General features: G+C 40.1%; 1 protein-coding gene across 4 annotated transcripts in view; it reads right to left on the bottom strand.

Moving 5' to 3' along the window:
• cfap46 (cilia and flagella associated protein 46) overlaps positions 1–12,401 on the bottom strand; it is a 71,861-nt gene extending 59,460 nt beyond the window's left edge. For 3 of the 4 annotated variants that reach the window (XM_030747415.1, XM_030747417.1, XM_030747418.1), the window contains exons 1-12: positions 12,129–12,401; positions 11,931–12,052; positions 8,041–8,172; positions 7,679–7,743; positions 6,631–6,795; positions 5,072–5,195; positions 4,173–4,267; positions 3,173–3,328; positions 2,891–2,990; positions 1,700–1,798; positions 1,071–1,261; positions 231–456 (exon numbers count right to left, since the gene is read on the bottom strand). In XM_030747415.1, coding sequence (XP_030603275.1) covers positions 231–456; positions 1,071–1,261; positions 1,700–1,798; positions 2,891–2,990; positions 3,173–3,328; positions 4,173–4,267; positions 5,072–5,195; positions 6,631–6,795; positions 7,679–7,743; positions 8,041–8,172; positions 11,931–12,052; positions 12,129–12,177 — 1,524 coding nt within the window. In that variant the 5' untranslated portion in view covers positions 12,178–12,401. Of the gene's footprint in view, positions 1–230; positions 457–1,070; positions 1,262–1,699; positions 1,799–2,890; positions 2,991–3,172; positions 3,329–4,172; positions 4,268–5,071; positions 5,196–6,630; positions 6,796–7,328; positions 7,363–7,678; positions 7,744–8,040; positions 8,173–11,930; positions 12,053–12,128 lie in introns of those variants that run through there. The other variant, XM_030747419.1, reaches the window with a different exon arrangement.
• Positions 12,402–17,273: the final 4,872 nt, after the last annotated feature.

Raw genomic sequence — 17,273 nt, 5'->3', positions numbered from 1 at the left:
GGGAAAGAGTCCATGTCAGAATCTACTTGGAGGCTAGACAGACTGTTCAAGCCACATTCAGACACAGTATATATTTTAAAAGTGAACTTATTTGGGCATACTATTTGCCCTTCCAACACCCAAATACTGACCTATTTGTATGTTATAACCAAAAGTTCTTGTTTTCTGCAGCCTACTGTAAATGAGTTGTTATATTGTGTAATCTTAGACAGTACAGAAGGACAGAAAACCTGCTGCATAAGCATTGCGGCTTTATCCTGAATGCGGGAAGGGGTTTGGTAGAGGGTCTGCCTAAGCTGCAGGAGGTGGAAAGCTGAAGACAGGCGTTCTTGTTGTGTCCCGTTATCCAGCAGCATGGCTTTCCGAAGGTGAGTCAAAGAAGCCTCCAGGCGCCCCTCCTCCTCTTCAGTTACTGCCAGCTCTGAGTGGACTTGACAGCGCAGCTCCAGCAACATGCTGTAACAGTAGCGCATAAACAGTTCCAACTTGGTAAATACAGACTCACATGAACAATACATGACATAAGAGTTTGAAAAAGAAGGTGACCAAACTTCTTTAAGTTTTTTGAAGACGTTTCCCCTCTCATCCAAGACGATTCTTCAGAAGGTGGGGAGTCCCAGATATTTAAACCCTTTAAATTAAATTTAAATTCTGCTCAGCAATCGGGTCAGCTGCAGCAAATGTGTGACATTGACTGTGTTAACTTCAGTTATCTCCCTTCCTTTTAAGTAGTATTCAAGTGACACTCAGCACAGGCTGATTTGATCAGCTTCTCAGCAGTCTTTCTGCCATTGTTCACGTGTTGTAAATATGACTGTGCCTCAAATTTTGAGCCCAGCTTTGCTTATAATGGGAATCATGGCATATCAATGTGCCACAAATCAGACTGTTATTCTGAGGAAAGAACGACTTTCTCATATCAAACCACGGCTAGACTGGGGCTTTGTAAGAGTGCAACACTCACCCAAACACACATTCTGTGAAACGCAAGTACAACGATGAAAAACAGCCTGAAAACCTCCAAGACATACACATAAAGACCGAGATGATTTTTGAAAAAAGATGAAAACCTTTGCATCTCTTCCAGTGCCTGGGCGACCCTGAGCAGCGGTGTCTTGATGCGATTCCTGAGGTTGTGCTGCAAAAGCGGCAGGCAGAAGTTCCACTGGGTAGCACACACTGCCTGCACAGCCTGAGGGCCCCCCTCCCTCACTGCAGTCTGCAGCCACTGATCCAGCTTGCCTATTTCCTTCAGTCGGGCCTGTGGGACAGCAGCTACAGATTGAGAATCTCTCCTGTAGCAGTGACAGCACAACACTTCTGTCACTTGGCAAGCATGTCTGGATTAAAGTGGGCTGAATATGTTATATGTGCCAGTTCTTAAATGCAACAGTTTTCAGTTGTGGATAATGAGATTACATGATTATGTGATCCTTCTTCCCAACATATTTTTTCTCATTAGAGGGAAAACTCCAGAATATATATTAAAGTGATTATATATGATTCAAAGGCTTGACTGAATCTCTAACTGATGTAACCCTTCTAGATGGCAGAGAAAACTACCCAAGTCAGATCTCTGGATTTAATGACAATAAAAAACAATATTATTGTAGAAAATATTAAATGAAATATCTGCTAGTGGCTCTAGTGCTTTCACTATAATATGAGCCTTAAAACACATGGCTGATAATTCATGCACCTCTACACTGGCTTTGGAATATTCATTCATCTTCGCCTCTTTCTTCAGGAGGTTGATTTCACAGTGGACACATTCCATTACTATGCGCTGGCCAACACTCTAGAAAGAAAAAGAACGTGTTCAGTCAGAAATCAGCAGGGACCAGATGGATGGGCTGAAAAATCTACAAATTAGTACCACTAAATTTTTTACAGCACAAGATCCTCCACATGCAGTGGCACTGATCGTGCTTTCATGCCGCATAAGAAAAAATACAAAGAACTGAAAGAATTAGTTTGCATATGTGAAATACATTCTATATTGCTGACAGTAAAAATGCAGCATCTATTTAGCTTTTATTAATAAGCCTCCTGGTGTATACTTTGAGAACTCATTTGCAATAATTTAGCTAAAAAAAATTAAGACAGTGAAATTTTTGATCCTGACCTTAAACAAAGTCAGCAGATGAAAGTTAAATGAGTGAAAACACAAAGACAAAAACACTTCATCTTAGGCTCGTTTGATGATCAGAGTTGCGATCAAAGGTTTGGGTGGGCAGAAGAAGATTTTCACATTTCTAAGTAGGCAGAGACAGACTTACAGTAAGTTTGGGAATGGCTGACCTAGGCAGTTCATCTCATGTGTTGTCAAGTGCCTACTTAAAGGGCACTTGACATATTCTTGGCCTCTACTAGAGTGGTTTTGCATGATTCACAGCTCAAAATATTTATTATTTATCCTGTGCTTTCTGCTCAGTTTATCCACCTTCTGAAAAAAGCTGCTTAAGTTCCCTACCCCTCCTTTTTATTATAACTTTTCTCTGATTGGCCACTCCTTGTAAACAGAAGGTTTGAACAGCGGGTGGGCGGGGCTGCCGTGCTCACAGCCAAAGCTGTGTGTCCGAGATGACGATATTAGGGAAATCTGCTCTCGCTGACATCATAGGGAGTGAGACTGGACAGAGCAGAGCAGTCAGAGCAGTCTGAGGTCTGAATCTTGGTTTAAAGGGATTACTTGTACGTATGCTGACCTCATTATTTAAATTTTGGCCACATTATATAAGAGCACTCACTATTGTACCTATGACAGAAAATAAGGAAAGGCGTAATAGGTCACAGTTAATGTCAAACTCCATGCATAAATTTGCATATTTGTAAAATGTGTGCAGTTACATCTTCTGCCTGAGGTTTTAAGAGAATATCGGACACTCACAGCCTCTCCTGACGACTTCAGCTCTTTCAAACAGTCGGCAGCTACTTTCTGATGCTTCACTTGCAAGGCCAGCAGAGCCAACTCCAGGAGGAAGGCAACTCTGCAAATCCCAGATAAAACATAATTTATACAATTCACAACCCTTCAGTACAGTAATCTGAGACATGTACTGCCCTGGGATAGCCATGTGTGGGTTTATGGTAGAGAGCGGTTTAGGAAGAGAACAGGGAGCAATAAAAGGTAATTTCGTGGGAGATATGATCAAGACGCTCGGTCACGGACCTGTCAGATGGCTGGATGGGCGCTGAGCTCTGAAGAGGACTAGAGTTCAGAGGTGTAGCAGGCTCTTTGGTACAATCCACCAAGAGACAGAAAATCTCCTCGAGCTTGGCAGAATTCTCTTTTGTCAGCTTGTCCTTGTCTAATCCTTCCAACCTGCTACAAACATCAGTAAACCGCTTTTTACATTAATGTACATGCATGTAAGCATCCAGGACTAAACTTATACTTTCATTTGCCCTTTAACAGACTCACACCAAACAGTGCATAAGCCTTAGGCAGAATAACCTATATGGTGCTGACGATGGCTGAGTCTGACTTAGTCATGCTGTCATGCTGAAATGAGGAGCCATAAGGAGCTGTGACATGTTGAGTACATGCCTGCAGAAATGGGCTGGGGGATGGGACTGGATGCAGTATGCCACACCAGGAGATATGGTGCTATACTATTAATGTACGCAGGCAGGCAGAAAAACCCGGCCACTACAGGATGCCACAGGATATGCCGAGAGGGATCATTGACCCACTGGCCTATGTTGCCCAAGTTTTAAACATATCTGGAGGACATTTTCAAGTCCAACAGCTTAAAATAACATGGCGGAGAATAAAATAAAGACATACTGCAGGTTAGAAACACAGAATCCTAGACGAGAAAAAAAGACCTTAAAAAAGGTCATAAATGATCAAGTTTATGACTCAAATTGCCTCGATTGTTAGCAAGAAGCGTTCTCAAAGCAAAAAAACATGCACTCAATCACAACAGCACACTTTCAAACAGAGGTTTATCTCTAAAACAAACATCATTACGGCAGATCAGTGGCTTCTTTTTGTGGACAACCGCAGCTACAGTACATCTTGTTTTTCCCAGAGACAGATAAAAATGCAAAGGACTTTCATCCTGACAGCACAAAAACAATGCTTTCAACAAAATCAACCCTCCAGTAATGTCAAAGCAGAAGAGAGAAAACATTTACATGAATGGAACACAAGAAAGTTTCCTTACTTTTTCAATTCCTGCATTTCGTAAATGACTGCTAAGGTAGTGCATTGCCTGCTCGTTTCCAGGAGGACGTCACTCTCTGACAGCTGGTGTTGTACCTAACAAGAGTGAAGTCAGAAGTTATGCTTTATCATTAGGTTAGTTCAGGGGGGAATTTTATGAATATGGTCAATCGTTAGGAGTTTAGTTATGGAGTTTGGATTGTTGTGTATGTATGTAGTGCAAAGAAGACTTCATTTACTGGCTTTCTGTAACTTGATCATCAACCTTGAGTTTTTTTTAATAAACTCATAAAAATTCTATATTATTTTTTAATTATAACATCTGAATCGTGTATTTTCATATTATACAATTTGTATTAAAGGTTATGATTCTAAATACCCTAAAAAATGTTAAAAATGTGTGCCAAAAACAATTTTTCTTACCCACTTAAAAGCAGAGACATTATAAGGACTGATGCGTGGCATTCAAAACCTCAACCAGGAAACATATGAGCCAATCATGTTGCTGTGTTGAGCAGGTATCAGTGCCCTTCATTTTTTTTCTTGGCTCACCGTATCCATAATGTGAAGTAATTAGGCGGTTGTTAATTGCCATAGTGCAGTGTTGCTTTGTGCATGCATGGGAGAAGTACAACTCTAAACTTTATTTTAGGGAAATGTTACAAACTTTTTAAGCAGCTTTTATTAGATTTAACTGGAAAATGAATTCATGACTCTCTTTCTGCCTTCAGATAAGAGCTTCAAAATAACTGCCTGGGGTCAAGATGGCTGATGTGTGGCAGAACTTGCTTCTGGAAGGACTTTGTTTAAAAGCTGACATTGAGGATATACATACATTTTTTTTAACTGGATGTATTAGCAATAAAAATAACTGCCATGAAAGCAACATACTGTGTTTACCAATAAAGCAAAGAGTCTTGGATAAAGATGTGGAATGTGTGACTTGATGAATTCTTCTGTAACTTTTGCAAAATTTGCTGCATCCTCAACTTTCCTGGAGTCCATAAGACATTTGATCAGGTGCCTGAATAGAAACAGAGAGCAAGCATGTGGGCATCTGTCACTAGGTGAGTTTCACAGTATTCACAGTACTATTAGCCAAGTTCCCAGTTCTTCTATGTACACCTAGCTAATGTACAGTCAATGTAATTAATATGCCAATAATACAGTAATAGCCTTTCTTTTCTGGAGCCTGTCATGTTCACTTTTGTGTGGCAAGATGTAACTGATATGTTGGTGTTGTTCCTACAACGTTATTCATGTTGTTCCAGGACCATCTTGGGTAAAAAGACAGCAGTGGGTGAAGCTGCCTTTAAGGCTTTCTGGCAGAAAAGCTCTCTGACAAAAACACTTTAAAGCAGAAAGGCTTTCAAAGTCAGTGTGAGGAGCAGGTTGTGGTGGATGTATGGACCCACTTCACCTGACAGACTGGGATTTGTGTCCTGTGTAAAACAAAAAGTCAGTGTTGACTCGTTATTTTTAGACTTTTTGTTTACTTTTATTTTCTTGTATTCAGTTCAATAATATTTGTATTATTTCACTTTGAGTTTGGTTTAGGAAAAGATGATGTGTTTATCTGTGGATGCACACAAAACATCTACAGTCTGACTAACCTGCTTTGTGTAACTCATTAAATTAGGCACAATTTTCATAATGTTTTTTTTTTCATTAGCTTAAGCATTTTATATTTTTCCCACTCTTTTTCCTTTAAGTCCGAAAGCTACGGCATTACAACCATGTGACTGGTTGGTAGCACTTATCCTTTTCAGGGTCGGGAATCTATCCCAGCAGTCACAGGGTGAGAGGCAGGGTACACCCTGTACAGGTCACCAGCCTTTCACAGGGCTAACACAGAGACACAGGCAATTTAGAATCACCAGTTAACCTAACCCCACTAACTGCACGTCTTTGGACTGTGGGAGAAAACCAGAGTACCTGGAGAAAACATGCAAACTCCACACAGAGAGGCCCGGCTAAGGTGGATTCAAACCCAGGCCTTCTTACTCTGAGGCAACAGTGCTAACCACTGCGCCACCGTGCTGCCCCTGGATAAATCCATATATGGATAAATCTATACAACAAAGGGTGAAAAAAAAAAAAAAACCTTATTCTTATAATAGACATACTGCACCCCATCCTGTTAATAATCTGATTTGCTCCATCACTGAGCCGTCATTCTCAATGAATGGTACATTTTGTCCTCTGAACAAAGATAAAAACTAGCATTTGGGTTCGAGAGAAAACACGATTAAACAGCTCAGAATAGAACAGATTCTCCACTCTATAGAAGAGAACACGGGCAGCCTAATAACTGGGGCAGCAGCTCGCTGTGGTCATAAATAAATTGCTGGTTAATAAACTCAGTTCATTATCTCTATGAATTTACAATGAGATTGAACCAAATCACAACTGGACATATTAATGAAGGCTAAGTAAGAGAGCACCGCACGGTCACTTGCATCATAAGTTCAGCCCTCCAGCTGTGGTCTTGGTCTGCCACCTCCTCCAGACTTTGCACCACCTGCCTGAGAGAGGGCACCAGGTGGAGGCTCCGCCCTGGCTGCAGGAGAGGATGCACTGTCTGGAAGTACAGCACTGAGGCGTTGAACACCATGAAGTGGTGTCTGTAAGACACAAACAAAATGCAGAAGAAAGTAAACACTCAACAATGAATTATTTATGTGATACACATGCAAGCCATTTTATCTCTTAGTACAAATCAATTCAAACCAAGTGTCAGCTCTCTATGAGGAAGTCCTGTGAATTTTAAATGTGTGTGGATTAACAATCGACCAATGAGCCACAGGAGAGCAGCCCGCAGAATCTTTTCGATGTGAAATAAGTGGAATTTATGAATTTAAGCCACTGTTTTAGAGAAAATTGTGCAAAGAGACTGTTTGAGTGCTGCTAATTTATTCACCAGAGAGTGGACTGCGCATTAGCGTGGGCTGCTTATATTAGATATGTATTCCCTTTAGTGCTAATTGAGATTTCTCATTCAGCCTTTTTATTGACAGGCTATGGGTTCATTAGCAAAGAAATTCAGTGCTCATCGCTTCCAAAGGCTACACCAGTATCTCCGAACATATCCATCAAAGTAAATAACAAGGGAATATATCTCTCACAATTTCTATTATTACATCTATATATGTATCACCTGTTTCACCCTGCTCACAGATGCTTCCAGTCAGCTGTTTAAAATGAAAAGAAAACACACTGAATATGATCCACTTGTGAATAAGGGGTTGGGGTGAAGCATGAAGAATCGTGTTATATTTGATTCTTAGCACATTTCCGCACATCACACCGATCCTAACCTATCGCAGCTAAACAGCACTCCCTGTTGAGAATATCTGGCTTTCATCACGTGTTTTACCAGCGCACCTTAGCACTGTGGCAGCAACTGACAAATAATATCAGAGATGATCAACTGTACACAACAGAAAATGGTCATCTTTCTTGACACTGTAACAACAAAGCCAAGCACGCTCGAGAGAGGTTGCATACCTTGGTTCACGCTTTGAAGTTTCAATTGCCTTCAGAAAATACATCACAGCCTCTTCGAAGTCCTCCTAAAAATAGAAAATAATGCAAAAAGGGGACGTGAGAACTTGTCATAACACACAAAACATAAAAACGATGACAAATAGTTTAGTAAAAAGGCTTTAAACTGCACTCAGATGTGGCAAAGGCCAATATTTATTTGAGTCTGAAGAAATGTGGAGCTGGTGTACAAAGCTGCTCCATTTTTAATGCAAATGAGTACAGTATGCCACTACAATAACTGCATGCATATATATCTGAAGGCCACAGAAACACAAACACACACAACACCCCTTGAGGAGATGTGTCCAATTTACTGTCCTCACCACACTCCCAGTGGCCGGCGGAGACTTCAGCTGGCCCTGGCAGAGGTAGGCTCGACACAAAAATTGATTAGCCGGCGGATTCCCTTCAAAGTACATCTTTAGACACGCTGTGCTTATCTCCACACAGCCCAGCTGAAAACACAGAGAAAGAGCGGCACAAAGGCCAAAGAAAAATAAATATTTCAGTCTCATCTGCAGTTAGATTGTGTAACCAGCAATTTGCTGTGTATGATGCACGTTTAAAACTATTCTGAAAGGGCTTAATGCATGGGAGGTGCACATTTATTTTATGCAAGACAAATTCATTCCATGCTGCGTTGCAAGCTGTCTCCTGTTAATTGTAAAAGGAATTCAAACTTGGTAGCTTTATATTCAGGGATTTGCAGTATCATCATGGAAGATAATCATGCAAGAGCCATTTTGCTTTGTAAGCTTTTTTTTGTGTGTGTTGTGAAAAACAGCAAATATTTCACTGTTTTCTCACACTGGAAGATCATCAAATAAGTGAAACCTGACAGTAATGAGCAACAGATTAGTATGTTAGCAAATGTCATAATGCAACAAGAATATTTATTGAATGCTGGCTATAAGAATATTCATGCTTCTCTGGAAAAACTGAAGAATACAGCAATGTAGCTTTACCGCGAATGAAGACTAATTCAGCATTCACTAAAGCTTAAGACTTCAGGCTAAGCTGCACTTTCACAGAAAACTTGCTGTGTGATATAAAGAAGAGAGAACAAATCACATTATAGAATATCCCTGTGTTTCATTATACAAATATGTTTCCCTTGCCTTAGGACAACTCACTCTGCATTACTGAATATTCATTACCGTTCCCTAATGGGAAAATAGCTTGATTAGACGAACTAAAGTTACTGCACCAAAACAGTGACATAACGAAATGAGTCCTCCAGCAGGGAGGTCCTGGTGGCTTTTTTATTACCTTGATTTTTCTATATTAATACCTGCAGACACCACCAGCAACAAAACACTGATGCAATCAACAAACAACCTGCCAAACATCTAGCTTTATTTTGCAGCTTTAAGAATTCACGAGCTTCCACAGAAGAAGAAGTAGCAGGCATTTACTTATAAAATTTAAAGTCCACATCTTCACAGTCTGATGCCAATCTTTTATTCTAGGAGGCGGCTCGAAGCACTGTCTTATGCCACATCTCAGCAGTCAGGAACTCTTCACATCAGAAAAACACTTCTCTCTGCATTTGGAAAGCGAGCTCACAGGCACCTTCAGAGAATGTTTTCTCATTGCAATCTTTCAAACAGAGGATTTCAGCCTGTCTGATGCTGACTGTAAGTTAATGCATATACATCTACATTTCTTGTAGTCATTGTAGATCTCCATGTGATTCAGTGATTCTTGTGAGTTTTTCAGTGATCATATATATGGGACCTGTTAGTAGTGGGATACATCAGGGAGCAAGTGAGCATTTTGTCTTCAAAGTTGGTGTGTTAGAAACAGGAAAAATTGGCAAGCATAAGGATTTGACAAGAGCAAAATTGTGATGGCTAGACGACTGGGTCAGAGCATCTTGGTCAGTATCTATCAAAAGGAACAGCGGTGAACCAGCAACAGGGTCACAGGCGGCCAAGGCTCACTGATGCACATGGGGAGCGAAGACTGGCCCGTGTGGTCCGATCCAACAGACGAGCTACTGTAGCTCAAACCGAAAAAGAATTTAATGCTGGTTCTGATAGAAAGGTGTCAGAATACACACAGTGCATTACAGCTGCATAGCTGCAGACCAGTCAGGGTGCCCATGCTGACCCCTCTCCACTGCTGAAAGCACCAGCATTGGGCACATGAGCTGAACCACAGAGCAATGGAGGAAAGTGGCCTGGTCTGATGAATCACATTTTCTTTTACATCATGTGGATGGCCGGGTGTGTATGTGTCACTTACACCTGGCACCAGGATGCATAATGGGAAGAAAACAAACCAGCGGAGGCAAGGTGATGCTTTGGCCATTGTTCTGTTGGGAAACCCTACTACCACCTACCTAAGCATTGCTACAGACCATGTACACCCTTAATGGAAACGGTATTCCCTGATGGCTGTGGCCATCTTTCAGTGTCATTAGAAATAAAATGATGCCATACTGTTTGATGAAAATGAAAATTATCAACCTAAAGACCGCTGAGTTCAAAGACACCCTTAAAATCAAAGTGAAAAAAATGACCCAGCAGGCTAGTCCATTCTGATGAAATTTTATTGAAACAATTCAAAATGGTACTCAGTAATTTCTATAGCCCCCACGTGCTTGTATGAACACCTGACAATGTTGGGGCATGCTCCTAATGAGACGACGGTTGTGTCCTGGGGGATCCAGTGGCCTGCTGGAGGTCATTTTGCAGGGTTATGGCAGTGCTCATTATGTTCCGCCACAAAGGAGCAGATACCAGTCCTGCTGATGGGTTAAGGGTCTTCTCCGGCCCTGTCCAGCTCTCTTAGAATAACTGTGTGTCTCCTGAAATCTCTCCTATGCTCTTGAGACTGTGCTGGGAGACAGCACTTTCTGGCAATGGCACAAATTGATGTGCAATCCTGGAGGAGCTGGACTACCTGTGCAACTGCTGCAGGGTCCAGGCATCATCTCATGTTACCAGTAGTGACACTGAACCTAGCCAAATGCAAAACTACTGAAAAAACGGTCAGAAAAGATGAGGAGGGGAAAAAAATGTCAGTAGCCTCCACCTGTAAAACCATTCCTGTGGGTTGTCTCTTTGTTGCCCTTCTAGTGTACCTGTTGTTAATTTCATGAACACCAAAGCAGCTGAAATTGATTAACAACCCCCTCTGCTAATTAACTTACCAGATCAGTATCCCAGAAGTTTAACTGACTTGATGCTAGACTGATATATATATATATATATATATATATAAATATGTACATACATATGTACATGTACATATGTATGTACTTTTGTGAAATGTACTTTTGTGAAATGTAAATAACAGATGTTCACACACATAGTGTTGCAATCTCGCTCAGCTGATGCACAACCTCTCATATGGTGCCATGTATATCCAGGCATGGAGGAGGAGCCAAAACAGAAACAAGACAAGAAGTAGGTTAATTTATTTTTCTCTAAAGTCTTTAAACCGATTAATGTGTGTGTCATGGTTTAATCAAAGTTAGAAGCAGTAATGGTAGTTTGCTAAGTCGTGTTAAGACGATGTTGCCTGCTCTTCAGCCTTTCATCCAAAATACAGATGTGTTACACATGCATTAAGTCCTGGGAATCATAAATTAAGTTAAATATATTTATCAGTGGCATTAACAGATGCAACCTGTAAACAGGTTACTTTTCCAAACCAAAGATAGATAAATAGCTTGATATCAGACAGAATTAATCACCTCGGTACACTCTGACTAGTATAAGGAGACAAACAGAAGGGAGAACAGAAGAGTAATGACACGCTAATTCAGACTAATTAAGCGCTCAATAAAGCTTAAGACGTTAACACATTATCCAGGGGTGGACCCCACGTACTGCGCCACTTTCAATCAATGCACAAAAGCTTACGGGTAATAAATGCTTAACACTGCAATCTGCACAAATCAAAAAGCAGGGACAATAAAAGCAGAACCAGGATTAAGTGAGGTCGTCCGCTTCTATTTATTTATTAATTTTCTTAATGAATCTAAGTTAAGAGTAATTGATGCACTGTTACTGAATCGGATGCTAAAACTGGCATTGCATGGGTAACTGTAAATAACACTGTAGCAACAATAAAGACAGAAACAGCCCTGTCCATAAAATCCTTTGCCACATTAGGAATTAAATTAATCTAAAACTCCAACTCATCGATTATCACGTAAACGCTCCATCAGCAGCTTCTACAGTAACTCCCCGTCCTCTCTCACCTGTAGCCCAGCCTCAGCGCACAGGACGCACCACTCCGGATCAATGCGTGGAGTTCGCCCGCTGCCTCCAACTACTGTCGCCCCCTTGATTAAGTCGTAGGCTGACTGCAGAGCGCCACAATCTGCATGAATGAAATAAACACGGTAAGCTTACTTTCACAGCTCTTCATTGACTTATCTAATTGTTGCATGACAAACCTTGGTGCTCCTTAGCCTTAGTCAGATATTGACGAATATCGAGGTCCATGTCGATTAGCAAACGTAAACTAGTAACAATTTACTTCTAATCCACTCCGTTTAAAAGGTGTGAAAGGAGTAGGCTGTTAGCCAGTACGCGGTTATTGTAAATACCCTACTTAACTATTAATCTCTTGAATAAACAGCAACCCAGTGTCTACGGAAATATAAATACTTTCTTGAATTTTACTCCATCCATCAGTGGGTTTCAGTTTGGGAGCGTTGCTAAGCAACCCGGCTTGAGCTACGGTACACGGATGGGACAAAAAGGTTCGCTCTGGCTCAGCGCCTCCGGTCACGACGCTGCCTTGTCTGTCGCTGTATTCAATAGAAGTTTCAGCCTCTGTGGCTTAAATATCAAACTAACACTATCCTAGCTTTCTGCAAGCTCTCAGCTTATGTCACTTATCACAGTCAGGTAATTGGACTACTCCACCAGTGGTGTTAGTGCTTTAATGCCCAAGAAGTGTGCAGTTTTGGTGAATAAAATTCTAGTTTTGTATTATTATGTTGCAGTCAAGCAGCAACAACCAGGGCTTAAAAAAAAAAAAAAAAGCTAACGGGGAAGTCCTGAAAACAGGCTCCAAAAACCATTCAGCACTGTTAGAATTTGATGTTAAAAGGAGTTAAAGTTAAAAACATGTTTATAGCCTTTTCAAAAAAAACTCAAAAAACTTTGGCCTCTGTGGATAGTTTAGGCCTCACCTTTGATAACTAGAGTTAATGAAATGAACCACTCCCATGTCAGCTGTTGGTTCCTTATGGAGTGTTTGATGGAATTATTCAAATGTATTTATAAAGCATATTTAAAACAGTAAAGTTGATCAAAGTGCTGGACATGAAATAAAGTGTAACACAATAAAATAAGAAATACACACACACACGCACACGCATACACACATCAATGAATATGACCAAGAAATCACAAAAATACAAAAGATAATACAACAGCCTAGAGGGTTGAAAGCCAAAGAATAAAAAAATAGTTTTAAGGTGTGCTTTCAAACCGTGCAAGGTGGAGGCTAACTTAACATGAGGGGGCAGCTCTTTCCACAGTTTAGGGGCTTTGGCTGAGAAAACTCAGTCCCCCTTGTTCTTAAGTCTAGTTTTTGGAACATGGAGGACTAGCTGGTCAGCAGATCTCAGAGACCTTGAAGGAGCATAAGTGTTAAGAGATCAGCAAGATATAATGGATATGATTCATCAAGGGATTTAAAAACATGCAATAAAATCTTAAACTCAATCCTAAAATGTACAGGAAGCCAGTGAAGGGAGGCCAGAACAGGGGAGATATGTGCCGTCTTGTGGGTTCTGGTAAGAATAGGAAGGCATTTATGTGACTACCATGTGCTTCAGACCACTTATGAAGTTAGTGCTCCAGTATTAATGAGTTAAACTCTTGCATTTTATTAAGTCTGGAGCACTATTAGATACTTGTGTGTGTGCATTGTACAGGTGCAGCTTATACGTAGATGCAGCTTGCTAACCAAATTTGGTAGCATGCTATCCTCCTATACAAAATGGTCACCTCTGGCTCTAAAAATCCAACATGTCAGTGGCCAAAACACTAGTATTGAAGCTTCAAAATAAGTCCAAAACCAGCGGTTGACTTCATGGTTATAGTGGTCCATCGTTCATACTGTCTATGGTTACAGCATGATATATAAAGCTTTTCTACTCTGAGAACTCAGATCGCTTTTTGCTACAAGTCTCATGGCACACACATGCATACAAGGGCTTTTTTCTGTACTTAAGTGTTTAACATTCGTGCACATGCTCCAGTGGATGGGCAACTCGGGGTTCAGCATCTTGCCCGAGGATACACGCAGACCGAAGTAGCCGGGGATCAAACCACCAACGTTCAGATTGGTAGACGGCCCACTCTACCACCTGGGCCTCTGCATTGTTTTGCTTGTCCCTGATGTTTTATTGCAGATGACTACTGCATTCATTTCTTTGTAGTGTGTGAGAGTTGCATTTTTTTTTCTTTGTTTTTGTATTCATTTTTGTAACAGTGTTTGTTGGCATATTAGCCTGGTGGCTCTTAAAAAAGAGATTTTTATCTAAATAAGATTTCTACCTGGCTAAATAAGTAAATTCATAAAATAATCAGTATCTGTTTAATGCACTTTGCAAATCTAGCTTGCTAGCATTAGGTGATTGTGATGACTAAGACCTTCGTGCGCTTGTCCAAATATGGTCATTTATAGCTAACAAAAAACCAAAAACACAATATGACACAGCAGCTATATTGCTAACCGACTTCAGAGCAGATCTTCAGCGCTATCCTGGTGCCCCAAGTAGGCTGTGTTGGCATGAACTTTAACACTAGAGGTTTATTTTCACAATACATTTTCATTACGTCAAAAGATATGAATAAAAATGAAAAGATGGCACATAACAAAACCAGAATAGCCCCCCTGCCCCCCCTTATGAAAACATGCGCGCGCACACACACACACACACACACACACACACACACACACACACACACACACACACACACACACACAGGGGTACAAAAAGCCCTTCTTTACTTCAAAGTGCATCATTATAGAAATCAGGCCACTCAGTGTGCAAATATAATTTACTTGGACAAACCACATACTGCTGCTGATGTGACAGGGGACAACGTAAAGAGGCAGTGCAAACGTCTGTGGCTTTACTCTTAATGACTTGGGATTCCTAGTTTGAGGTTTAATTGACAGAAACATGTATTACCTGCCAGTAGTTCAAAGCAGCATTGATAGCTCCTCGGTGGCCCTCAAGCAAATTTGTTAAGCAGTTCATCGTGAGGATCTGTCTTAAAATACACACAAAGCTTCTGGAATGGCTTTAAGTGTGAAATATATAATTATTTTCTGGGAGAGATTTTTCCTCTGTCACTTGACCTACTTAATAGTTCGAGTTGGTGCTTCTATTTTTTGGTTAAAATTTCACAACTGTCATGCCACAGTGCTATTGCCTGTGACTGTGTGTTTTATACTTTATGCTCTATGATTGAGTTACAGAGAGAAAATTATAAATACACTGAAATACTGGACACTTCAGAGGGGGTGATGATCAAGATCTCCGCCAAATCCAAACATCAGTTATCAGTTTTATGTCGTCCATACTACAAGTTTTTTTTTTTTAAACATGCTGAATCAAAACATTTTACTTCTTATTCCTTTTGCTATTTCGTTACCATATGAATGTGTGTGTGTGTGTATGTATATGTGTATATATATATATATATATATATATATATATATATATATATATATATATATATATATATATATATATATATATATATATATATATATATATGTGTAAAAAGCCCAGCTCGCCCTGTGGACATTCGTTTGTCCTTCAAGCTCGGGTCCTGCACAGTATCTTATAGTAGCTGTTCCCTGGACTGCGCTCTTCTGGACAAAGATCTCGGATTTCGTTCCTGGAATCTCCATTCTCCCAGTTTGGGGGTCACTGCCCCGAGTGTTCCAATTACCAATTATCTAACAGCTGGCAGTAACTAGACAGTGAGAAATGAGGGAGTCCCACATTTCTAGGTAAAGAGCCAGTCTGTTTATAGTAACATCAGTTCTAAGCTGCTACCTTATTGATTAGCCTGTGATGCCAACTTCTGATTGGCCGAGCATTGTCTAACATGTTGGTCAGGGATGACTCATGGCCATAAATAATACAGACTATGACTCAACATTAAAGCCATACCTACTGCTCAGCAGTATTGCTCAAATGTAAACTACATGGTTGCCTTATAATTATAGTGATGTTATTCATAATGCATTGATATCAGCAGATTATGTAGTATGGGTGCATTTTGTAGTAATATAACTGTACACACATGAGTATAATATGATGTGAATACCTTGTAAGTATACATTATGTTTGGCTTATTGTTATAGATTATATAAATAGAAAGACATTATGTCATATACACCCTTGTACAAGACTGCAGTATGTACTTTCTCTAATTTGTTTGCCATGGAAATTTTGTGTCCATTCTAGGATGTAGTTACCAAAAAGTATTTGTAGAAATGTTAAAGATTATCACAGAATATGAGTCTCCTAGCATGCTTAAAAAAGTTTTGATTTAATGAGCACTGTTCATATTGAAAGCACATTTTTGCTGGAATATGTATTATATCTTTACTAACTCAGGGGCGACTAAACGTATTTGGATTAAAGTTTAGGGCAAGGCCTCCAAATTAGGGCAAAATAGTTTTGCAGAAGGTTTTCTATTATGAAATGGGGATGTAATGTTATCCTGACTTCTACATTTATTTAGTATTTTCATTAATCGTGGGAGGATATCCCTATCGCTGATGGGCTTTCTACTCTTGCCACTGGCTGATGTTAGTGAGCAGATATGTGCAGCATGATCATGTCGTGCTAGCTGTGAGTACAGGAGCACCACCCACCTGCTGTTCAAACTTTCAGAAGATCAGAAGAAAGCTGACTTAAACACAGAGTTGCTGTAAAAGCAGAGGAGCTTCTTTTAGTCAGAGGAAAAACTGAAGGACTCAATAAGGCCCAGTAGAAGATAAATAAGTATTATGCAAAACATTATTATAGTTATTGTAGATTATTATAGTTCATTCAGCCAACATATGTTAGAAAAATAAACACAAAAAACCCTAATAAAAGTTAGGGTTTTTTGGACCAAGACCTCAATATTTAATGTCAGTGCAGGCAGTGGAAATGCCTACCCCCAAGAGCTTTTTAAATAAGAGTAATATAAAAGTAAAAAAAACAAACTGAATGTGCTAATATTCCAGGAAAAAAAATCAACCAGGGCATTTTCATCTTGAACACAATATCTGACTTTAATTTACTGTCACTGGGGCTGCTCTAGGAATTGTCCATAATGACAAAGAACCATGAATTACATGAAAAACAAGCCTGGACTTTTTTTTTTTCTTTTAGCATATTTTACTTTAAGCCACAGAAGAGTGAGTTGAAGTCCAATCCAATGAATAAACGAAAAGCTCCAGTCAGGGTGCAGCAGCTGATTTTACTTCCATTCAGCTTCTGTTTGCACCCCATCATGAATACAGTTTAGCTGAAGCATGGCATGCTTGCATCACAGTCTCTTGTAAACTG

This window comes from Archocentrus centrarchus, chromosome 15 (genome assembly GCF_007364275.1).
Source record: "Archocentrus centrarchus isolate MPI-CPG fArcCen1 chromosome 15, fArcCen1, whole genome shotgun sequence".
NCBI lineage: Eukaryota > Metazoa > Chordata > Actinopteri > Cichliformes > Cichlidae > Archocentrus > Archocentrus centrarchus.
This window is presented reverse-complemented; position numbering and strand designations above follow the sequence as displayed.